The sequence below is a fragment of the Danio aesculapii genome, chromosome 10 (genome assembly GCF_903798145.1).
Source record: "Danio aesculapii chromosome 10, fDanAes4.1, whole genome shotgun sequence".
NCBI classification, from domain to species: domain Eukaryota; kingdom Metazoa; phylum Chordata; class Actinopteri; order Cypriniformes; family Danionidae; genus Danio; species Danio aesculapii.
The window spans coordinates 16366291-16391737 of record NC_079444.1 but is presented as its reverse complement, the minus strand read 5'-3'; the positions used below and the strand labels follow the sequence as shown (position 1 = coordinate 16391737).

The following is a 25447-nucleotide window of genomic DNA, read 5'->3' as shown; positions in this document are numbered from 1 at the left end:
TAACTGTGTAGCTGATGTATCCCATCTTCACCTTTTCAGGCATTTTACCTTCAAATGTCAGCAAAATGCTCATACTTTCTTGTCTATCCCCATTTACATTTTTAAGCAATCTTCTCACATTGATTACTTTGCCTCCTATTATATTTTCCTCAATCTCTTCGTTGGAAATATGTGTTGGAACACCTGCAATTACCCCCTTCTCATTTTTGGCTACTCCAATTTCTCTAGAACTTACTTTTTCTCCGTTCATCTCTTTAATTCCAAGCAATTTATTTCTTTGTGCAATGTCCTTAACTATTATTAGCACTCTTCCTTGTCCCATACATCTTGCCAAACTAACTGTTCCAATTAGCTTATCTATAGCCTTAGACAGCCCGATTGGGTGTAGATGTTTCCCTGTACCTTTGTCAAACGTCATCATTACTTTATATCCTGATATTTCATTTTGCGTTTGATCTTTCTTATTATCTTTCTCACTCGTTTTAGTCTTTTTTTTATTTCCATTTACCACATTTTGCGTATCCTCATAGTCTTCCTGTTCTTTATACATGGCTTTCTTACGTTTAGAGTTTTTCTTTTTGGAAAATACTTCTGTAAAGCCCATACTCTCATTTATCATTGACTCATCCGAGTCATCATCCATGATTGCACAACAAGCACAGATCAGATCAAGCGATGACTGTTTATTCACTTAAAGTTGTTATTTTTAAGAAATGTTACAGATACCGCGAACTCCAGCTTGTTGTTGTCTCAATCCGTGACGTAGCTTCCGCTTCCTCCTCCTTCTCCTCCTCCAACCCGCCTATGTCTTTTCTCTAGTGTGAGTCCAGTTTTGAAAAAAAATCTATCAAAATGAATGATTCAAGAGAGCCGATTCGCTAAAACGAGTCTTTGTGACTTTCAAATTAATTATTTTATTTTGCAGTTTTTTGTTAAACCGTTTTGTGTGGTGTTTCTACAACTTTTAAATAACTTCTAAATTATTTGCTGCTAAATTATAAAAACTCTAAACTGTTTTGTTGAATCGCACGTTACAGCTTCAGACGTGGCACTGCGTGACGTCATCAGAGCGCCGCCGTGTTCACTGTATTTTGCACCTCAGCTGCTGCCGTTTCAACATTACACTCAGTTTTGATCGCATCAGGTAACTATGATTCGTTCTTCAGTAGAAGATTCAATTGTGTTGTCTGCATGAAAGCGAGATTAACAAAGACATTAGATATCTGTGCCGATCACTACCGAATCTTCAATACATTACATCTTGAATGAGAAAGCAGTGAATTTATGATCGTAAATAATAGAAGTGAAATGTGACGTGGAGTAATTTGCGCTCCGTATGTGAGCCACTAAAAATGTCTAACAGTAATCGATATCTTAAGAATCAGTGATTGATTAGCTGTGAGTTTATTATCTCTTCTCAACGCGTACTCATGAGTATTAACGTTACTTCCATAATACAATTTGGTGCATTACCAACATTAATAATTGATGATTTATATTTTAAGAAAATTTATACACATTAATACTGACATTATAAACACTACAACGTTTTTAGCCCCTTCAATAATTTAATTAGTCATCATAATTAAATTATGAATTTTAACGTTTCATCGACAATCATAACAAATTCATTTAAATACCTTTGGGAGCAGTTGTCTTGATATTTGTTATGAACGTACAGTTCCGGATATCCTCATTAGACAGTAGGAAACTGCTGATGGCAGGAATGAGTCTCTGTGCAGTGTTTGACAACTTCAGGTTAACACTTTATAACTGTGATGTGGTTATGTTTTAGTACATATCCCAGAGAAAGGTTTCGTGTGGCGGTGTTCCTCGCCTTTCTGATTGTTTTTTTGTGAAAACATAAAAACAAAACATTTGATTTATTGTCAAGTTAATAACTTTACTTGAGAAACAAAGTAACATAATGTATTTTGTTTTCTGGAAAATGCATCGAAGTTAACTTTTTTATTTTAACAATAACTATGTGCCATGAACTGCCACCTTATCGTGGTGGAGGAGTTCGAGTGCCTGAGTGATCCTAAGAGCTATGTTGTCAGGGGCTAATGCCCTTGGTAGGGTCTCCCAAGGCAAAAAGGTCTTAGGTGACAGGTCAGACTAAGTGTGGTTCAAAAACCCCTTATGAGTACAAAAACATCAAGGACCATGACCGGTATGGCGCAGCCGGGGCCCCACCCTGAGCCAGGCTTGGGGTTGGGGCTCGTATGCGAGCACCTGGTGGCCAGGTTTTTTCCCATGGAACCTGGCCGGGCTTAGCCCGAAGTAGCGACATGGGACCATCCTCCTGCAAGCCCACCACCTGCAGCGGGAGCCGTAAGAGGCAGGTGCATTGTGGAATGGGTGGTGGTTGAAGGTTAGGACCACGACAACCCAATCGTCAGGCACAGAAACTGGCTCTTGGTACATGGAATGTCACCTCACTTGGAGGGAAGGTGCCCGAGCTTGTGTGGGAGGTGGAATGATACCCCAGGTGGAGGAGTTCAAGTATCTTGGGGTTTTTTTCACGAGTGAGGGAAGGATGGAACGTGAGAATGACATGCGGATTGGTGGAGTGACAGCAGTTTTGCGGTTGATGTACTGGTCCATTGTGGTAAAGGAGCTGAGCCGAAAGGCAAAGCTTTCGATTTACCAGTCAATCTACGTTCCTGCTCTCAACCAGGATCATGAGCTTTGGGTCATGACCGAAAGGGCAAGATCTCGGATACAAGCGGCCGAAATAAGTTTCCTTCGCAGGGTGGCAGGGCTCACCATTATGGAAAGGATGAGGAGCTGTGACACCCAGGAGGAGCTCGGAGTAGAGCCGCTGCTCCTCCACATCAAGAGAAGTCAGCTGAGGTGGCTCAGGCATCTGTTTCGAATGCCTCCTGGAGGCCTACCTAGGGAGGTGTTCCAGGCATGTCCCACCGGGAGGAGGCCTCGGGGGAAGACCCAGGACACGCTGGAAGGACTATGTCTCTTGGCTGGCCTGAGAACGCCTCAGAATCACCCCAGAGGAGCTGGAGGAAGTGTCTGGAGAGAGGGAAGTTTGGGGTTCTCTCCTAAGACTGCTGCCCCCGTGACCCGGCCACAGAAAAGTGCTAGAAAATGAATGAATATGTGCCAGTGTTTTGAATTGAAAATAAATTAACAATTTATTTTCAATACCCCATTTCTAGATGTATTTACTTTAATTGTGCACAACTTGTGCATACTTTATTTTGAAAACGTCTTAACAAGTAAATTTATTTTAATTTAAGAATGTTTAGATGTTATATTGGGTAAATAGATAGAAATACTAAGAAACTATATCCTATAGATTATTCAGTTTAATCAAATGATGACTTGTATGTTCATTATGCTGTATTTTTACTTGTCACATTTATTAACACCATATTAAGTTTAAGAAAAGATTGCAACACTCTTATTGCATCTCATTTGAACTGTGCAGTTTCTTGATGTTTTAACATCTTCATTATCTGCAGAACAGAGAGAAGATGATGGAAGAGAGTGGTATAGAGAGCACACCACCCGCTACCCCTCCACCTTCATCTACGGTGGTTGCCAGTCCTCCACCACTCAGCAGCGGTAATGCCCAATGCAACATGCTGTTTAATGTGTACTTACTGTCAGTAAAGGCAGCGGCTCATCTGTGATTATGCACACAAACTCACTTAATGGAAGCTTTCAATGTATAATGAGTTATACATGGACATCATGACATGGCTGCAGAAATGTAGTTTGATTCAAAAGTGTGAGTCATACTCAATTATCAATGTAAGCAGGTATCTAGAAAAATAGCAGCCTAGTTAACAGAGACATGAAGAGACGTGCACTTCTTAAAAATCCTTAAAATACATTTTGGTCAGGGTTTTATTATTTTTATTTTTTTACAATTTTAATTTTAAAAATTGTCAGAACATTGTCAAACAGTTTAAGACAAAGGTTTACATTTTTTAACTGAATACAAATACAAAAATATTACAAAATAAACAAAAATACAATAATAGTAACACACAAATAAACCCAAAATGCAGAGAGTTTATTTAATGTGAGTCAATGCAAAACTTGGTAAAGTCTATTCAATGTCAATGTAGATCAGATTCAACTTACAACTTCAACTTGCAAGTACAAAGCAACGAAATGCAGTTTAGGTCTAACCAGGAGTGCTATAGCAGAAAGTGCAGGATATAGGTATAAGTTCTAAAGTGCAATTATAGAAAAACAATTGGTAATATTTACTGAAAATCATGTTGTTAACTTCAGTCTCATTTGACTTGATCAGATGAAGTTTCAGTTTGCATGGAATGGGTATATACCTGTAATAATCTGATTAAAAGGAAAACCAACACAATAAGATTCAAAAATAACTTTATTCTTTGATGTATTTGTTTACATCTTAAAAACGTGTGTATGTTTATGTGCATCTTACACTTTTAAGCCTCTCGGTGGAGGAGACTTGAATATTTGCTAAAAAGTTGTTATTATAATGTAATTATACTTCTGCTGCAGTGACATTATCAATATAAATGAGATGATGGGGTAAGGTTAGATTGAAATATGTGAAAATTTTTTCAATAGTTAGGGATTTAATATGTTTTAAGATAAGCAGAACTGATCCAGCATATGTTTTATGCAGCAGATTCCCTTCCAGCTGCAAACCATCACTGGGAAACACCCATACACTCTCATTCACACATTTACACTAAGGACAATTTAGCTTACCCAATTCACCTACAGCGCATGTCTTTGCACTTGCCGGAAAACTGGAGCACTCGAAGGAAACTTGCGCGAACATGGGGAGAACATGCAAACTCCACACAGAAATGGCAATTGACCCAGCCGAGGCTCGAACCAGCGACCTTCTTGCTGTGAGGCGACAGTGCTACCCACTGCGCCACCCTGCCATCCCGAAGCAGAACTTTATTCATTAATTTTCTTTTAGGCTTAGTCCCTTTATTAATCAGGTGTCGCCACAGCGGAATGAATTGCCAACTTATCAAGCATATATGTTTTAAGCAGTGGATGCCCTTTCAGCAACAACCCAACACTGGGAAACTCCCATACACTCCTACATTCACACACATACACTATGGCCAATTTAGCTTAATTCAATTCACCTATACAGCATGTATTTGGACTGTGGGGAAAACTGGAGCACCCGGAAGAAACCCACGCGAACATGGGGAGAACATGCAAACTCCACATATAAATGCCAACTGACTCAGCCGGGACTCGAACCAGCGACCTTTTTGCTGTGAAGTGATCATGCTACCCACTGCGCCATCGTGACGCCCTCCTGAGCAGAACTTACTGAAAGTAAAATTGCATTATTACCCTGATGGGAATTAGAATTCTAGAAATAAACTTGGAAATGTGAAACCCGCCAAAAAACCTCCTTCACATCTAAAACCAACAATTTGTTCATAGATTAATAACAAATGGTAAAGAGAATGAGATCTGCATACAAAAAAACCCAAAACAAACTTCATGAAATTAGCCCTAATGTTGGTAAAAGAAACTTCTATACGTTTCCAAACAGATGGGATCAGATAGTTTTTACCCGTTGAAGAATCCGTCACTCCAGGATGACACAAACATTTTTAATAAATGGAGAAGATCCTCCCATAGGGCTGGGGGATTTGGCTGAAAATTAAAATCTCAATTGATTGAACATCTTAACTCCATTACGATTAATGAACGATCATTTTATTCATTTAAAATTTTTGTCCCATTGTTCACGGACAAGTTTTATATGCCGTCTAAAGGCATCTCTGGTGCAGCTTCCAATTATCGTCATTGTAGTGCAAAGTAAGTCCATCGTCCTACTTGACCAGAGATCAGATGTGGCCGCAAAGTTAACAGAGCAGGGTCACGTGACACATAGGGAACGTAATTTGAAAAAAATTGTCCTGGAAAAAATAGATCAATTATAAGTTCTGAATGTCGATTTCGATTTCTTTTTGATTAATTTCCCAGCTCTATCCTCCCACATCTTATATTTGTAAAAGCACTTATGAAGAATGTTCAGTTGGATTGTGTTGTTTTTAGTTCTATGAGAAATGTATTTTATTCAGTTAATTCTTTTGAAACAATTTTTAACACTGTTAATCCAAATACAGTTGTACAGTTTTTAGCAAAAATAAATTGTCCAGTATAAACCTCCACTATACTTTTTATTGCCATTAAATTGCCCATAGAAGCTGGCATGGCGTTAAACCCAAAAACAACAAACAAATTTGGAAATGTCTTTACATAACACGGTACTTTGTAACTCAAATTTGTGGATTTTTAAAAATTGTTTTAGTTTTTTGGAAAACTTAAATTTATCAAGAAGATACAACCCAAGAATACATAGTTTTATTTTAGATTTTTTTGCAACATATTTATGTGCCATCTACCAAGACTAAGATGCAATATTAGGCTATTAACTGTTTCATTAATATACAGCACAAGTGTCTTATTATTCCCATGGGGAATGCTGCTTTTTGTCACATGTCAGTGTCTCATGCATGCATTTCAATCTCAGTTTTCTTGTTTTTAGGAGCCACTCGTCCTCAAACTGTCCCTAGTCCTTCTGGCATCTCTGCTTTTGCCCCAGGAGATTTTTCCAGCCCTGTTCCTTCAGTGGCTTTGACTTCCACGCTGCCACCCATGCAGTCTTCTGTTCCTCCTCTCCCTCTCAGTTCAATATCATCTCCGCTGGGACTGAGTGGTCCATATGGCATCCCTAGTGCTTCATTTGCCTCTCCAGCCACCGGTCCTCCACTCAGCACCGCTCCCCCTCTGGGCCCGGTTCTTTCTGCCCCTCCAATGGGCCCTCCCACCACTGGCTTCTCTGTAAGTGGAGGATATGACATCACCCGTGGCCATGCAGGGCGCACACCTCAGACGCCATTGATGCCCAGTTTCTCCAGTGCCTCACCTATGCCAGGTAACACTCAATGGTCACTTAGTGTTAGTTCACCAAAAAATTAAAATGATGTTATTAATTAATCACACTCATGTTGTTCCAAACCCTGAGACGATAATTTATATTCAAAACACAAATTAACCCATTTGTGCCCAAATTTTCAAAAACGGTTCATGCATGCAGCCTTGTTAATAGTGTCCTACATGAACATGTTTTGCATTCATTTATTCCAGGTTTTTGATTTTTTTTCAAGAGAATTGTATTTGAATATGCGACAACTATAGTTGCCGGTGGGCAAATATGTTGTAAGAACTTTTTAGTGTAAGATTTGAATTGGAGGAGAACATTTAGCATTCTAACTTAAAACAACTGCTTTCAACAGATCAATTCATATTCATAAACACATTTATTATGATTAAAATTAGACAACCTTTTGATATAAACCTCTCTAATCTAAACTAATCCATTTGTCTTAAAGTGATTAAACACACACTAGTTTCCCCAGCAGACTACTGTGTGTTGCTGACAGACAGTTTGAGCTACTTATTGGAATTATGAGAGATGTCAACTCAACACTATTTAATTGGATGAACATTTTTTAGTCTTATGCCTTAGCCAGAATATAATAATACATACAAATACATTTACAGTAGATCATTTACTTTAATCAATACTATCGTAATGTGAAGAGACATTCAACCAGCACAAGAAAAAATGTTTCTGAAGGAAATCACTTACTGCACCGTTAATTATCTTGATGAGCTGAGATTTATTGAGTTTTCAGTTAAGTTCCTAAGGCCATGTCCACACATACACAGGTATTTTTGTAAGCAAAACCGTTATTTTCTAAATTTTCTAAAAAACACAGACCCTGGTGCTTTTGAAAGTCTTTACCCTGACAAGAGTTCAAAAATTTGGTTTTCAGTGACCTGATAACTGTGTTTTTGTGCAATAAAAGCTGCAATTTAGACAATACCAATGTTTATATGGACAGCAGGGCCTAAGGTTGTGACTGAATTTGGTTTAGTTTTGTGTTTTTCTTCAGTGATTCTGCTTTTTAATAGCAGGAGTTCATTATTCTCTGTTCACTCAGCACTCCAGTGTTATTTTAACTCTTTGTAGAAGTGGGACCAGTGGAAGATGTTAATTTTACTCTGAGAATTTTGCTGTGCATCAAATTGTGTATCAAAAAAAGTCTACTTTTAGGGAAAGATATTAGTTAGATGGTAGGGCTGCACGATTAATCGTATTATTATGACGATAATGATATTTGTGGCCTACGATCAATTACAAATCAATGCGACAGTATAAAGACCAAGCGTTATTTTAATGTGTGGAGTTTACAGATTGAACCGCATCACAGGCATGAGGTGATTGTGTCTAGATTGCAGGTTCGTTTTAATCAATCTGATGCAAATTTTATCATTTGCAAGAAAATAAAATGTAACTAAAAGTTTCAAATCAATTAAACTCACTTTATAAAAAGACTAGCCTTTTATATGCATTGAAGGGCACATAGGTTACCCCTTTTTTCATATTTAATATAAGTCTTTTGTGTCCCCAGAATGTGTCTGTAAAGTTTGAGCTCAAACCACCCATCAGATTATTTATTATAGCTGGGAAAAGGTTGTCGCTGTTTTTTTTGTACTGGGCCTTTAAGGCTAGTCCTCCCCGCCCACCGTTCCCACGTGCCTGTCAGCAACATGCCTCAGTCGCTGCCCTGGGCTGCCTCAGGAAGCAGATCTCACGTAATGTTTGTGAGAAATACTACAGTAAGAACTTTAAAAATCAGTATTTGATGCAGTTTTTTGTTGAGTTGCAACAATTAGTGACACACAATGTCATTACAAAGTTCACGCACACACACAGCGAGGACACACATACATAGCGCAGACACACACACACACACACACACACACACACACATAGCGCAGACACAAACACACAGAGAGAGAGAGAGACAGCGCGTTAAGCTTTGCACTCGTTTTGCACACGTGAGACATGATACTGGTAATATTCACTACTGTATGGATATCTGTTATGTTAATGTACAAAATAAAGCCGATTTAACGTCCACAAAGCGGGATTGAAGCGTCTTCTTTTATAATTGTTTTAACACGCGGCTGTGTTGAAGTGAATCGCTATAATTCATTACACACATGCTCTGTTTTAAAACATTTTAAACTTGTAAAACTCACTCTTGATCACATTTGATGATGATTGCTGATCCTAGCAAACTGAACAGACCTTTTATTCCCGGTTGCTTTGCACCTGTCTTGTTGATATGATTATATGCGTTACTACGGAGACATGTTACAGCTGTCAATCAATATTGGTGGGCGGGGGCACCGCACTCCTACGTCAAGTTGCGGTTGATCTGAAAACCGCTCCAATTGGTCCACTGTTTTTATGTTGTTAAATAAAAAAAAAAGGACTGGGTGTGTTTATTTCTTCCCAATATGACAGTTTATACACTATACTTACACAAATTTCTGTCCAAACAGCTTGAAAGGTAGATTTTTCACCATAGGTGCCCTTTAAATAATGAAACAGATAACTTATTTCCTCTATTTTCGATTAGACTATGCACTTTATTCTGTTTTACAGTTTTAATATGGTTATATTCTTTTTTTTTTTAAAGTAACATTTATTTAACAAATATTTTAGTACATAAAAAGTAATTAAATTACCTGTCTTTTGATTAAAAACTTTATGCAAATGATCAGGAATTGATCGCGCATGCAAAAAAACAATCATCCAACACATGCTTTGCTCATCTCATGCCACGTTTTAGAGGATAAATTCATGTTTGTGAATGCTGCTTTGAATAGAATAAAATGATTAAAACGTGCATTAAAGACTATACACATAAAACAAAACATTCTTATGGAAAAACACCAATTTACAGGCGCTGCTTTCATTTTTAAAAGAATTAAGCAGATTAAAAAAAAATCTGATTTGCAGAAGAAAAGTGACAGATGAATTTAGCAAAAGGAAAAGATTAAACATATTGGGACTGTTAAAAGAACATTCTTCTTTAATATATTCTTTCGACTCCAACAGAAAAGCCAAGATTATGAATGACGGAGTGTAAAGCCGTCTCTCCAGCGCTTCAACAGCGCGACCAACTGTTTATAAATGAGGAGGCAGAGAGAATGCGCTGTTTAGTTTCGAATAATCGTCATTATTAATCGTGATTAACATTTTGAGCAAAATAATCGTGATTATCATTTTTTCTACTATCGTGCAGCCCTATTAGATGGTTATGTTTAGATGGCGTATTATGAAAACAAAGATAATTAAACAAGACCAATAACCTTGATTTAATAACTTAATACATTATTCCCTAATTCCCCATGATTTATGTACTTACAAGGTACTTGCCCACCGGCAACTATAGTTGCCGCTTGAACATTTGACAGAGTATACAAAAAACTATAGATCTCTTGAAAGATTAGTTTTTTTGGATGAATCTAGAGACCTTATGATTATGTTGATATACATTTGTGAACAAAAAAAAAGAAAACTGCAACTATGAACATCGGCAACTATAGTGCCAGTGGGCTTAAATGGGTTAAGTTATTTCAGATAAAATCTGAGATCTTTCGCATTCTTCGTAAACAACAACAGACTTTCAGTTATTTAGTGGAAAGAAATCAGAAATGAGTGAGCTGACCTGCATTATTTTTTAGCTGTTGAGTGAACACGGGATGTAAACTTTTTGATACATAATTGCACATTTTGGGATTAAACAGATATACTAGATAATCACTAAAGTCTGCCACTTCTAAATTGTCTCAAAATAGTACACTACATAAGGACATGACCCAGATCTTTTCACTTCAGCTTCCTTATAGGGATTAAACATCATAATATCAGTGGTGATGAGAAAATGTTTTTACAGGGATTGTTACTAATCCCATGATGCAGCAGCCAGTGTCTGGAGGGTTAGATGTCAGCTCACCCATCACATTTCCTGAGGATGTTGAAGATCCCAGAGTCAGTCCGGACAGCAACACACCTGGTGGATTATGGGGCTTTATAAAGGTAACTGGACACATGTATACTTAAGGCTAGGTATACGTGAGCTTAACATGTTCCGATACAGATGTGTTTAATCTCAGGGTGTAGCTGGAAACCCAATGGTCAAGACCGTCTTGGATAAAACCAAACACTCTGTGGAGTCTATGATAACCACGTTGGACCCTGGAATGGCACCTTATATCAGTGAGATTTATATTGTTGATAAAAAGAGGATTTTATTTTATTTCCAAATATGGTTAAATGACAATTTCAGTTTGATTTAATGTGAATTTTACTTGTGTTTTTATTGAATCTTCTATACTCAAAAATCTGCCCACCGCAATATCTGTTAAAAAAAAAATTAAAGCATTTAATTTCTATGGTTCTCTTGTTCTGAGTATGTTTACATTGTTGTGTTGAGAAATGCTGTAGGAACAGGATGTTGAAAAAGCACTTCATGTTTAAATGTCATTATTGAATGCTGTGTGTGTAAGAATCTGGAGGAGATGTGGACATCGTTGTGACGTCAGATAAGGAAGTGAAGGTGGCAGCGGTACGGGATGCATTTCAGGAGGTGTTTGGTTTGGCCATGGTGACAGGAGAAGCCGGTCAGTCCAACATCGCCCCACAGCCAGTGGGATACGCTGCAGGGGTCAAGGTGAACATGCTTCTTCTTAAAGGGATAATTCACCTAAGCCTGCTCGATTATGGGAAAAATCATAGTCATGATAATTTTGGTCATAATTGTAATCATGATTACCTATAATATTTTTTCTTCTGGAGAAAGGCTTGTTTGTTTGTTTTTCGGCTAGAATAAAAGCAAGTTTAAATATTTTGAAACCTATTTTAATAGCTCAATATTATTAGCCCCTTTAAGCAATATATATTTTTGATTGTTTGCAGAAGAAACTACTGTTATACAATGACTTGCCTAATTACACTATTTAAGCCTTTGAATGTCACTTTAAGCTGAATACTAGTATCTTGAAAAATATCTGGTAAAATATAATGTACTGTCATCATAGCAAAGATAAATGAAACCAGTTATTAGAAATGAGTTATTAAAACTATTATGTTTAAACTGTGCTTTAGGCATCTTCACTGTAAGAAAAAAACGTTAGCTACAAAAGTCCTTCAGTAAAGAGCAGTGGATGCTTTTCCCCTTTTGTTGTTTGATTAATGATAAAAACAGGCGGCAGCAGGAATATTGCGTGCCATCACTTTAAGAATAGTGCGGCTTTGATATGGTTTCTCTGTCACATTTCTTTTGATTCTCAACTTGTTTGATTATTACACAAATGAGGGTTAATATGAATAATCACTAAACACTGCGCTCTGACACAAATGTGCATGTATTTGACCATTAAAGTGCTCACATCAAGATAGCATTAGATGTGTGTGCTCTGCTCGTCTCCAAACCTGTCCAAGGCTAAGCGCGGCGAGCGCACACACAACAGCATGTGCTCTTTCACGCTTTTAAAAATATGAATGATGCGCATCCGGTGCTGCAAAATTTACATTAAAGTACATGCTTTTAGTCATTTTCACGTGGAACTGAGCTTTGCAGAGCAACAAATGTGTTCAACTGGAAAGGGGGCGGTATATGATGCAATAATCGTTTATCTCGATTAATGGTTTTTCATAATCGTTAGAAGCCAAAATCGAAACCGGATTTTCGATTAATTGCATAGCCCTAAATTCACCCAAAACTTAATTTTTTTGTTGAAAACTTTATTCTGTTAAACCTGAAAAAAAGATATTTTGAAGAAAGCCAAAATCCTATATCCTCCATAGTAGAAAAAAACGAATACTACAGAAGTTGATGGTTTCATGTTTTCAGCTTTTTTGGAAATATTTTCTTTTGTGTTCAGCAGAAGAAAAAAAGTCAAACAGGTTTGTAATGAGTAAAGGGTGACTAAATGATGACTGAATTTTCAGTTTTGTGTGGACTCTTAATGTGTCTATCAACGTCTAAATGTTTACAACTGTAGAAAACACAAAATCATGCGACTAATGATTTCAAAGCACATACATTAATCTGAAGTTTGCATGTGTGTCTTAGGGAGCTCAGGAGCGCATTGACGGTCTTCGCCGTGCTGCTGTCATTCATGAGAAGCAGCCTGTGGTCTCGGTGGAAAACTTCATCGCTGAACTCTTTCCAGACAGGTTAGAACAGTAGCACAAATGTAACACAAATCTTTTTAAACCAGGGTTACCACACTTTCATGAACAGCAAATTCAAGGACATTTTTAAAACACTATTAACTTTAAATCAAGCACCTTTGTAATTCACACCCCAGCATATGTAGCGTCATGAATGTCCTTAAGGTACTGAATGTTTCACTTGCACATAATATTTACGTTACAAATGTCAATGTCATTTTCAAAAATGTTCAAAGAACTTTAAAAAAATTTATTAAATATTCAATACTGGTAATATTTGAATGTGGTTTCTGAAATATTGATAAAATGTGCATTAACTGTCAGTGTTTTTGTACAAGATTTAAATGTAAGATTTAAGAATTTGACAGTTTTTTTCGTTCTGTTTTTGACAGTTGAGTACAATCGTTGAAATAACGTCATAAATTTGATTTCAAATTCAAGCACTATCAATGACCTGTATTTGTTTTAAAGTACTTTCCAGGCCCTGAATCCATATGTCTGAAGTATTTTCAAGAAGCGTGGGAATATTAAAGCTGGATCATAGTTAGGGATGGGTACCGAAACTCTGGACTTTATCAGTATCATTGATACATTATAAAAGACAGAAGTATCGCTAAGCTCTGACGTTAATGGTTCTGCTATCGGTGCTGGATAATTATTGCTGAATAAACAGTACTTACAGTAGCATAATTTCACTGACCAACCTTTTCTAATTTGCAATATTTAAAATGCGTCTGCACAGTTGGCAATCTCACATGAGAAATGCTCGTGGTTCCTGCAAGAGCGTCAGGTATAAAAGCCTTTAAATTACTGAACCGCTAAAGTACCGAACCGATAAGTTTTATCGATAAAAGTAGTAATAGCGTTAAAACCTTAACTATACCCATCCCTAATCATGGTGCGACATTTATTATTATTTTTTTTTCCGTACGAGCTTGTACTCAATTGTTTTTTTTGTCTATTGGGAAGAAGATGCACTAAAACTGTTGGTCATGGTCATGGCTCGTACCTTGATAGAGGAATTTACAAGCACAGCCAAGTGGCTCACGAGCTCTTGTTAATTTTTTTTATATTTTAAACTGTTGTTAACTATCAGGAGGATAAACTCACTGAACAGCAATTGCTGTATGAGGTGTCAGAGATGATCATTTATAACACACTTCGAATAAATTCACACAGACTTGTTGATCAGGTATAGGCATGAGACGATGAACGGTTTCAAGTTTTACTGCAGTTTGGAAAAGTGAAGGTTTAGAAACCAAAAATTTTTTTGTTATTCCATTCCTAAGCACCAACATCCAAACACACTATAGACCTGAACAGTGATGTGGCTTACTGTATGTTCAAAGAAAAAAAAATATTCAAAGATGTTTTTTTTTTTTTTTTTTAAACTAATGAAGATGGGTAAATTTTTTTTTTAATTATATAGCCTGACATGTTCACTGTTCCAAAATATTTCAAATGTTTCTTAAAATAAAATCTATTGCGTTCACTGAAAAAAAAACATATTTTAGAGTAGTAATCACAATAACGTCATACCCCGGTTTTCATACCATCAAAATCAATGAAAGCAAATTAGAGCAATGAATACAATGTTTTCCTCTGTCCATCTTTGCATGGAACTTCATCTCTATTGCTTCGGAATTTAAAATCGTCAGAATTTTCACAGAAACTCATTCATGATGTCTGCATGAACATTTTCCCACCATCAGAATTTCCTCTGCGTATGTCTGTCTTAATGGGCAATATTTTATTCCTGCATTTGACCTTTATCGAGACGCTTCTTATGCTTAACTAAATGTTAAATGTATCGTTTTGTCTTTTATGTAACTTATGTAATAGATACTTGTGGTGTTAAAATGAATGTCATATTTTTTGGTACTTAGACAAAAGAAGCATAGATCATCTATTGCTGACTTTGTTACGCAATACATAATCAAGCATTCACATTGATCATCTAAGCAGCATAAAAAAACTTAATGGCATACAAAACTGAAAAAAGAGTATATGTAGAAAGTAGGCAAAGACACTCAGATGACTGATAGTGCTTTCAAAATATAGAAAATAACCATGCATGTTTTCCACCAGGTGGTTTGATATAGGTTGCCTGATCTTGGATGATCCTGGATACGGGATTCACATTGAGACATTCACCCAGGCTACACCTGTGGCCCTGGAGCATGTACAGCAGGTAAAATATCATATCTGATACAACACGCTCATTTCCTTATGAATACTCTTCAGGCTGGGTTTTCCGATAATGATGCACCTTGGCTCTTAAAATTATTCTGTACGTGCAAAGTTACAAACAGTCCACGTGCATTTTCCCAATATCTGAAGCATTTGGATGTAATTCGTGTTTTCCTCCTGTCAAAGAACAATGTTTAGTGGCTCAATGTATTACAACAGTGTTTTGACAGTTCTAGAGCCTAAAGCTAATCAATCTGTCAGATTCTGGAGTGCGTTCAGGATCTAAAGAAAAATATAAATGATAAATGATCTTAAATAAAACAAATACATTTGTAGATATGGTAAAAGTATATAATTTCACTCACCTGGGAAATGGAGGCCACATGAATGTTTTGTGAGCAAAATTGAGTGCACACAGCATGCAATATCATCTGATAATTGTAAGAAATTATCCCAAAAAGCAACTGACTGTGTAAAGCCACGGAAAGCAAAGCAAAACAAAAATACGATGTATATGGCGAGTTCAGCGGCTAATCAGTCGAAATCAGCTGAGGTGAAGTGACGGTGACCAGCGAGACCTAGTTGTCACCCAAGTGGCCGTGCCCTTAATTATGCAGACTTAAAATAAAAGAAACAGAACAGTTAAAAAAAAAAACACCCCCTCACAGTTGTCATAAAGGGTAATATTAGCTTTTAATGGGGAATTCATTGTGTCTTGATGAATTTCTGATAAATGTATTACTCTCATTTATATGCTTATTTGAGTGATTTCAGTATTATTATTATTACCCATACCTGTGGCATTATTATCATTTATGTGTGCTTTGGTAAATAAAAAAAGTCAGAGATGAGAAGAGAAATTAGAAGAGCAGCATTAACGTCACAATGAGGGTAGATTTATGGAAGCAAGGCCATAAGGACACCTGTGTTCTGTTCTGTAACTCATGATAAGGCACACCTGCATGTGCGGGCACACTCACTTGTAATGACTTTCAAAAAAATTATGAGTGCCCGTGAACTTCAGCTGAACTTACAGTTGACAGCTCAGTGAACAAGATATATTGTTGAGCATTGTTTTTTGGCATTGTTTTTGAGTCATCACATTTGAAACAGGAAGGAAAGACCTTAACTGGACATGGGTAAGTCATTCTTTGTACCAGGCTGTAAATACCTTTTTTTTTCGCCTGTAAAGTTGGCCATTTTAACAGTGGGGTCAAAAGAAATTTGCTCTATTATAGAGCCAGGACTAGCGGAATTTCGATGAATTGCAGTTTCAGTTACTTGCGTATTTGTTTCACGAGGGAGAGCGCAAGGTTGCCGCTTGGTAAGAACTCATTCTATGTGCTACTTGGAAGTCACTGACCTTTTCCGAAGTGCTGAAATATAGCCTCATATTGTGTCATATACTGAACATTTAACCCAATAATTATCACCTCTTGTTGATTCAATCAAGACAAGTCTATATAAAGCACCTACATGCAGATGAGGCATGAAGCCACTGGGAAAAATAAGGTTAAAGAACTTGAGTTTATCCATAAGCAATGTCAGTACATGGACAGGTTTCGTACACATCCTTGCAAGTCTCTAACAGATTATTATTATTAATTTATTTTATTTTATTTATTTACTTATTTTTAGAATTTATCCATATTTCCCTATTTTTCACCCGTCTTTCAAGCATTTCAATTTATTTTATTCATTTATTTATTCATTTAATTCAGGGGTCTCAAACTCTCAGCTCTGCACAGTTTAGTTTCAACCTTGCTTCAACACACTTACCTGTAGGTTTCAAACAAGCCTGAAGGGCTCAATTAGTTTTATCAGGTGTGTTTAATTAGAGTTGGAACTAAACTGTGCAGAGCTGAGGCCCTCAAGGAACTCAAGGAGTTTGACACCTGTGATTTAATTGTTCAGTCAATTAATTTAGATGGGAATTACTATTTTTGTTGATTGTTTTCTGCATGTTTTTTTTTTATTTTTTTTTAAGAGTAATAGTGTACAATAAACTTAAAATATAATTATCACACTTTATATAGAAATTTGACTATATGCAAGTGAAATGACATACAAATTCATGTTTAGATTTCACAAATACACAGTGCTTAATTTGTAAATGAATAATTTCCAGAACAAAACTAGGAAATTATAGTTACTGTGACCAATGTCCACTACACAATTTCAGTTTTTCCAGAATATGACATCATTCAAAAGTGATATCGCAAAAAAAAAAAAAAATTCTGAACAGTCTTTAGTTATTTTGTGCCATATAACGTCATGGGTCAGTCATGGATAAAACAAACATGTAGATCAGGGTTGTTAAACTCATTTTAGCTCAAGGGCCACATGGAGGAAAATCTATTCTCAAGTGGGCCGGAGCAGTAAAATCACTATATATATAAATTGAAACAACAACTTCAAATTGTTTTAATATGATCAACATAAAACATAAAGCTGGAGCGTGAGGACGACACAATCTCACAGAAATTCTTAACTTTTTGATTTAGTGGCTAATTTATATGAATTCGTACAATCTCATTCTTACAATTTGGTACGATTTTCTTATCCATCAATGATAGTTGGGTTTAGGGGTGTGGGTGCCACAGCTCCTTTTTTATATCGTACATCTTCGTACAACTGAACTCGTACGAATTAGCCACAAAACTGACAAAATGTGAAATTGTTACATTTCCTTGTGAGAACACCTCAGTGTGGTATGGCAGGGCATAGATTTGGTCTTTCTCTCTAAGAAGGCTGTAAAACTGATGCTGATTCAGGATTCTTTATCGCAGGGGTTCTCAATCTTTATATTTGTGTGAAATGCTCATTTATTATAAATATATGTATTATATATGTACAAATGTATTTGCTGTGCCTTCTATTATTTTCTATTATCAGCATTTTATAAAAAAATATATATAATTTTATTTAAATTTAATTAGATATAAAATTTTAAATTATATATATATATATATATATATATATATATATATATATATATATATATATATATATATATATATATATATATATATATATATATCAGAACTAGGTTGCTGGGGTCCAGTTGTGGTTTCTTAATAATAGGCTTAATAACAGCTAGCTTGAAAGGATTTGGAACATGGCCTAAAGATAGAGAGGAGTTGATGAGGTTAATGGCTCGTTTCCACTGACTGGTACGGTTCGGTTTGGTATGCGTCACCTTTATCAAGCTTGCGTTTCCACTAACAAGGGTACCCTTTTGGTGGGCGTGGTGTGCGACAGAAAGTTTCAGTCAACATCATTGTCGCTCGAGGAAATGTCTACAATAAAGATGTACGGGTCGCTCACATATCATATGAGAAGCTCTTCTCACAAAACAGATGCTTTACACATATAAATACTTGTGTAGAAATGTTTACTACTAACTTTTCTATGAACATGAGTTGATTATAACTGCAGATCAATGACAGTGCGAAACAGCCTACTGTAACGTCTGTAATTATATTAAATAAATAAATTAATAAATGAACATATATAAACACATACAGCCCCTTATAGTTAGTCCGATATGTTATCAACTACAGTAGAACACACACAGCAGACATTTCGTCCGTATTTAGGTTCAGAAACAACCCAAAATATAGCCTAAAGTCAGTGTAAACCTCTCATCTGAGTCTGTAATCTTCAGCAGCACATGTAGCCTCTGTTAGAGAACAATTCCATCATTCTGAGTTCATATTAGTCCAAAAGGTGAAGATAATAAGTTAGTTATACATGGCAGTTTGTTCATGTATGCTGAAAAATAATGTGCTCCTTTTTTCCGGCTCCTCCCTTGTTTTTTCCGTGCTTAACTCTCGCGTTTGTCAGTGTCTGACAGGATCGGGTTTCAAAAGCACGTCAATATTCAAGCGCAGGTTATTATCATCAGCTCAAGAAGTTTATTTCAGATATAGACGAGCGCAAGCAAGAAAGCGAAACTGCTTGCGCCTCAAACTGTCTTGTAAAAAACTACGGGGCACAGGGTAAATCTGCTCTTCTTCTTGGCTTTGTGGCTGTTCATCAAGATGACGACAAGGTTTGTTTTTTTGTTTTCGTTCTGGCTTGTTGCGTAAGCGAATGACGCCTCTCTGTAAACCAATAGCGTTCAGCTTCGCATCTAGCTCCGCCTTTTGGTACCCTTTCTCGTGTTTGGTACCCTTTCAAAAGGGTGCCGAAAAAGTGGTACGGTACGGTTTGGTTGGGTACGCCTTTTGACAGTGGAAACGGCCATAAAAGTGTACCAAACCGAACCGTACCGTACCACTCAGTGGAAACGGGCCATAAGAGGTTCTCCTAATACAGGTAGCAATTCTTTCAGTAATTTTGTTGGAATTGGGTCTAACATACATGTAGCTGGTTTAGACATATTTATAAGTTTATCTAGCTCTTCCTGTTCTATGATTTTGAAGTACTGTAGATTATTTTTGATTCAGTGGAATGTTTAAAGGATCTGAAATATAAGGTGGTGCAGAAAGTTTAACATCTTCTATTTTCTGTCTGAAGCCTTCTATTTTATCACTGAAAAAATTCATGAAGTCATCACTACTCATTTGCGGTGGGACATTTTGTTCCAAAGATGACCAATTATTTGTTAATTTAGCAATGGTGTTAAATAAAAATCTAGGATTGTTATGAATATTTTCAATCAGTTTACGGAGGTGCTCAGCCCTGGCAGATTTTAAAGCACTCCTATAGCCCTCCTGTATGCAATTCTAAAGATCTCTAATTTAGTTTTTTTCCACTTGCTTTCCAGGGCACGGGTTGCTGTTACTGCCTATCAAACTGCATAGTGATTCACAATTTAGTGCTAAAGCAGTATATAACATTAAAGTGAAATATTTTTAGTGCATTGGCTTGTAAAGCACTCTTTAAACTTTCCTTTGTTGTTCTCCTGCAGGCGCAGTCACTGACTCCTCCAGATTACAACCTCCGCTGGTCCGGTCTTCTAGTGACCATTGGGGAAGTTCTGGAGAGAAATGTGCCCAATGTCAGCCGCACAGATTGGCATCAGGCCTTCACGGGAATGTCTCGCCGACAGATTATCTACTCTGCCGCTAAAGCTCTGGCTGGCATGTACAAACTACGTTTGCCCTCCAGGACAGTGTGAATGTCAAATGCCATTGTTACAGACCACAGATGAGTTTTGGCTTCAGGTCTGAAATAAACCAGTTACAGGGCAAAATAACTATAATCTAACTTTTAAATTATTGATTGAATTAAATATTTTTCCCTTGATTGCATTTGAGTTGGATTGGTATTAAAAATTGACCACAATCTCCCAATCTGATATAAATAGGTGAAAATGAAATCATGTGTTGTGCGTCATGATCTATTTTCATACATAGTGACATCTTTTAGAATATTCAAACCAAGAAAAAGATGACTTTTTGTTTGCTAAGGTATAACACTTTCGTTTAAGTTTACAATCAAATACATGGAGGATTTTAAGGATAGCTGAAATTCTTAACATTGTGAATATATTGTTTTGATGTTACGGTTTGGAGTTTATTTTGTAGCATTTCTCTTTTTTAGAACCATCGTTACAGTAGTGTGTCTGCACGTTTGTTTCTTTTATACCGAGGTCCATGTTAGCTCATGTTTACTGCTTTCAGATAAAGAGGATCACCAGCTTTGCTGCATATGTAAACAAACCAATTGCTTTAAATGTTGTTACATAAAGCAACCTGACTTTATATGTTCTACGGATAGGTGTTTCCAATGATGTGCAGCAGGATCATTCATTCAGAGTGACACAGGGCACACCTGAGCATGACCTCTGAGTTGACCGCTGATGTGTAGCACATGAACGTATACTAAATGATTGCTGTCAAAGCCAAAGCTGTCATGGACAGGAGTTAATGAAAAGTGTAAACTGCCTTTTAACTGTTTATATGTTTATTTTTCTAGAACAACTGTGGATGATTTTATTTCATGGCATTTTACAGATGTGCCTTTGACCAGCAGATGAGTAAAACATTTTGTAAAGCATTATGTTCTCCTTTTTTTTTTTTTTTTTTTTTTTTTTTTGTGTATGCTTATTTGGTCATTTCATTCATTCATTTTCCTCCCAGCTGCAACCCAGAAGTACTGGGAAACATCCATACACACTCATTCACTGCAACCAATTTAGTTTATTCAATTCACTTATAGCGCACGTCTTTGGGGGAAACCGGAGCCCCCAAAGGAAACCCATGCAAACACGGGGAGAACATGCTAACTCCACACAGAAATGCCAATTGACCCAGCCAGGACTCGAACCAGCCACCTTCTTGATGTGAGGTGACAGTGCTAACCACTGAGCTACCTTGTCGCCCTATTTCATGGGTGTCCAAACTCGGTCCTGGAGGGCCGATGTCCTGCATATTTTAGTTCCAACTCCAATAAAACATGCCTGACCCAGCACTTTCAAGAAATACTAGAAACTTCCAGGGAGGTGCGTTAAAGGAAGTTTGAGCCCTATTTTGTCATTTATTCATGTTTATTAATCGCAATAAGTTTATAATATCTTTAAGCAATAGATCCCACTGAACACTGCACTGATATAGCCTAAAATAATCAAAAATATCTGTTGTTCAGAGTTAACACATATTGTCATATAACATATAAAACAATATTCACTTTTTGCTTACTACACTCACACAGACATCACATATGCAATATTCAGGGTTTTCACTGGTCATGGAATTTCTGGATTTTGGGATCATGGGATTTTGGAGGGCCTTTTCCAGACACTGAAAGTCAGGGATTTGGGTATTTTTAGTATTTAAGTCAAGGAATATCAGGGACTTTGTTTATCTCTTCATATTTTAGTTTCCATTTATCGAAATGTAGTTTTTCTATATTATATACTGAAAAAAATATTTTCATATGGTTAGGTTATTTTTCACTGCCATTTTGATCCTTTCACGCTCAACAACTGGTAGTCTCCAAGCAGCATCTTTTAACTAATCCAAACATGCCAGCAAAATGTTCATGTCAAGAGTTTTGCCAACAAAAGCTGGGTGCTCTTGTTTCTTTTAATTTTTTATTTGTTCTAATGTCTTAATTAAGCTGATTGAAACACTTGGCAAAAGGGCAAAGACAAAACTATTTACTCATTATCTTGTTAAAACAAAGCCAATCAGTGGTATGGAACATTGATAGTAATGTAATGAGAGTAATAATGACAGAAAAAAAATGATAACAACAAGATTAATAAATACACTAACAACAACTACTACAACAACACCAACTACTGCTACTGTTACAGCAACTACCACTGCTACTACAACAACTACCAGGGATGGGCAGTATTTATGATACATGTATTTCAAATACATGTTTTAAATACAAAATAATAATTTGTATTTGATGGGGTTTATGAAAATGGCTGAATGATTTCGATCAAAGTAATTTAGTGTCTTGTATTTTAAAATACTGTAAAATACTTTGTAAGAAGTCTTCACGATGACATCATAACAATGCGGCCTCAGATTGATGCTTTCTCAGATATTTGCCTAGGCTTGAGATCAGAGCAGAAAATTTATTAAAAAGGTCATCAGTGCTTATTGTGTGTGGATGGAAATTATGCACACATAAAGAAAAAAAACTGACAAATGGCATGGGTATATTTAAGTGCAAATCAACAGTCATTGAAAATAGCATACTGATAGTATAATGATTATTAGACCAGTAATATGTAATGGCTGTATAGTGTACAATGATCATTCTCAGTCTCAGTGCTGCAGGTGGAAATGCAGAGGAACTGAAAAACTCTTGGAAGAATGAGTAAACTGCACAAATAATAATAGTTTTGGATGGATTGCTGATGTAGACGCCATGAAAATAAGACAAACAACATAAAAATAAGTCCTATAGTGGCGATACCTATACTTCATTGGCTGTTTCAAAGGCTAGTAGTTGATCTGCAGGTATGGTTAATGAATAAGAGGATAGATGTCAAAGTGGCACAATCCAGTATATTAGACAGAAATATGTAATAATACTCCAGATTTTGCAAAAACAGATAACTCCATTTTTTGAGTTATGTTTTATGTTGTGCATTGAAGAGAACAATTGCAAAAAATTACTAAAACTTTATGATTTTACATGATTGAAGATTTTAATTGCAAAAAAATCATTCATAAAACAAAAATATGTGAACAAAAAATGTAAATATCATCATATATCACCCTTTTAAAATATAAGGCTATTAAGAGATGGTGTCAATTTTACTGGCCATCCAATGGATGAAAACACAATGAAGAGATACAGTACTATAATCCAACTCAATATCTGCATTAGATGGTTTTTACAGTGATTGAAAAGATCATCTTCAAGACAGGACTTTCTGTTTGAAACTTGTTCAAAATTTATACTAAAATGAAAGAGAAACAAAGGTTTATGAATACCTCCTCATGTACAGGAGTAGAGGTGAATGAGTTGACAGAGAAGCTGACTGAAACTTGCTTAGAGAAATGCTGTCAAACATTGTTTACTTCAATAAGTCAGTTTAACGGTGAAGGGGTTGATCCAATATGTCTATTGATGGAAGGTTTACGACTACTACCACAACTACTTCTACAACTATTGTAACTACAACGACTACAACAATTATTACTACTACCACTACTACAATGACCACTACTACTGCAAAAACAACAACTACTACTACTACCACGACTAGTATTTCTGAAACATTTTGGTCTGTGTGAGTATCTCAAGTCTGTGCTAGTTGGTCTGTGCAAGTATTGAGACATAGAAAAGTGTATTTCTTCTTTCTTCTTCATTGCCAAATATTTTATGCATAGTAACAAGTAGCCAATGTTTAGATCTAGATTAATTTATTCAGCACATAGTGTCTGCTCTCTCTGCTGTAGCATTTCATGGATTTAAACAGCATTACTCAAATTAAAAATGCATAGCACTGCAGCAGTTATTCAGAATGAAGGCAAATGGAACTTTGTGTGGGAGTGTAACCTGTTGTTGATTAAAATTTAAAATTAATATCTAGTCAATGAAAGACTAAGAGGAAGAATGTGAAAGTTACTTCAAAAAGCTCTTGGAAAATTCAATTTATTTTGTAGATTAATTTTTACTACACTGGCTGGTATTCTGATATTAATTTAGACCATTTGTCATGAAATACTTAATCAATAAACATAATCAAGGTCAGTAGAGGTCTAGATATAATTTATTTGATCTCACTCATAAGTTAAATGAGAGCCAGAAAAAACAAACGCTTTTATCCAAAGCAATTTATATTGCATTCAAAGTATACTTTTAGGATTTGTTTCAATCCATTACAAATCTAAATCAGATTAGAGCTTCATACTATGAGAAAGCCATTACTTTTTCATTTACCTTATTGTACAAGGAATAACAAAAGACATGCGATACAGGTGAATTGGGTGGGCTAAATTGTCCGTAGTGTATGAGTGTGAATGAGTGTGTGTGGATGTTTCCCAGAGATGGGTTGCGGCTGAAAGGGCATCTGCTGCGAAAAACAAATGCTGGATAAGTTGGCAGTTCATTCCGCTGTGATTAATAAAGGGACCAAGCCGAAAAGAAAATAAATGAATGAATGAATATATATATATATATATATATATATATATATATATATATATATATATATATATATATATATATATATATATATAATTATTATTTTATTTTTTTAATTTATTTACTTATGGGTGTTTTTAAAATGCTTAAAATAAATAAAGATTGACTGATTGACCCTTCTAATATGATAAAAGTAAGTCCTTTATAATGCTAATAGAAAACATAGCCTTCTGTATGAGGTTTAAACCCTCATTGAAACTCTTTGTAAATATTACCGAATCTAATAAAAATATATTTTTAATTAACGATGATGATTTGAATTGATAATGATTATTAATTAATTTAGATGATCTGACGCGCCCTGAGCAATTTTGAAATTTTTGTAACCGTCATTTATAGAATCTGTGCTTTTGAGCAGTTTCGTTCATCAAAATTATTTATTAAATAGCTAATTAAATTCTTCCTGGTGGTGTCGAAAAATTGTTGTATAAAAAGGGAAATGAATAAAATAATATAAAAGCCTACAGAAATTTTATATTTCAACCCAAATGATTCATACAAATGAATCAATTCAGAATCATCACTGTGTCAAGCTTC

General features: G+C 35.9%; 1 protein-coding gene across 2 annotated transcripts; it reads left to right on the top strand.

The window, feature by feature from the left end:
* The first annotated feature begins 1054 nt into the window (after positions 1-1054).
* On the top strand, positions 1055-21292 carry prrc1 (proline-rich coiled-coil 1). 2 transcript variants are annotated; one of them, XM_056467057.1, is made up of 9 exons: positions 1055-1144; positions 3483-3585; positions 6542-6931; positions 10815-10957; positions 11035-11137; positions 11428-11591; positions 12996-13099; positions 15185-15287; positions 20202-21292. In XM_056467057.1, exons 2-9 carry the CDS (start codon positions 3495-3497, stop codon positions 20409-20411), a joined length of 1308 nt encoding a protein of 435 aa, XP_056323032.1. In that variant the 5' UTR covers positions 1055-1144; positions 3483-3494; the 3' UTR covers positions 20412-21292. The 2 variants fall into 2 exon arrangements, with proteins under 2 accessions (XP_056323032.1, XP_056323033.1); XM_056467058.1 differs by having other exon boundaries at positions 1068-1144; positions 3488-3585.
* Positions 21293-25447: the final 4155 nt, after the last annotated feature.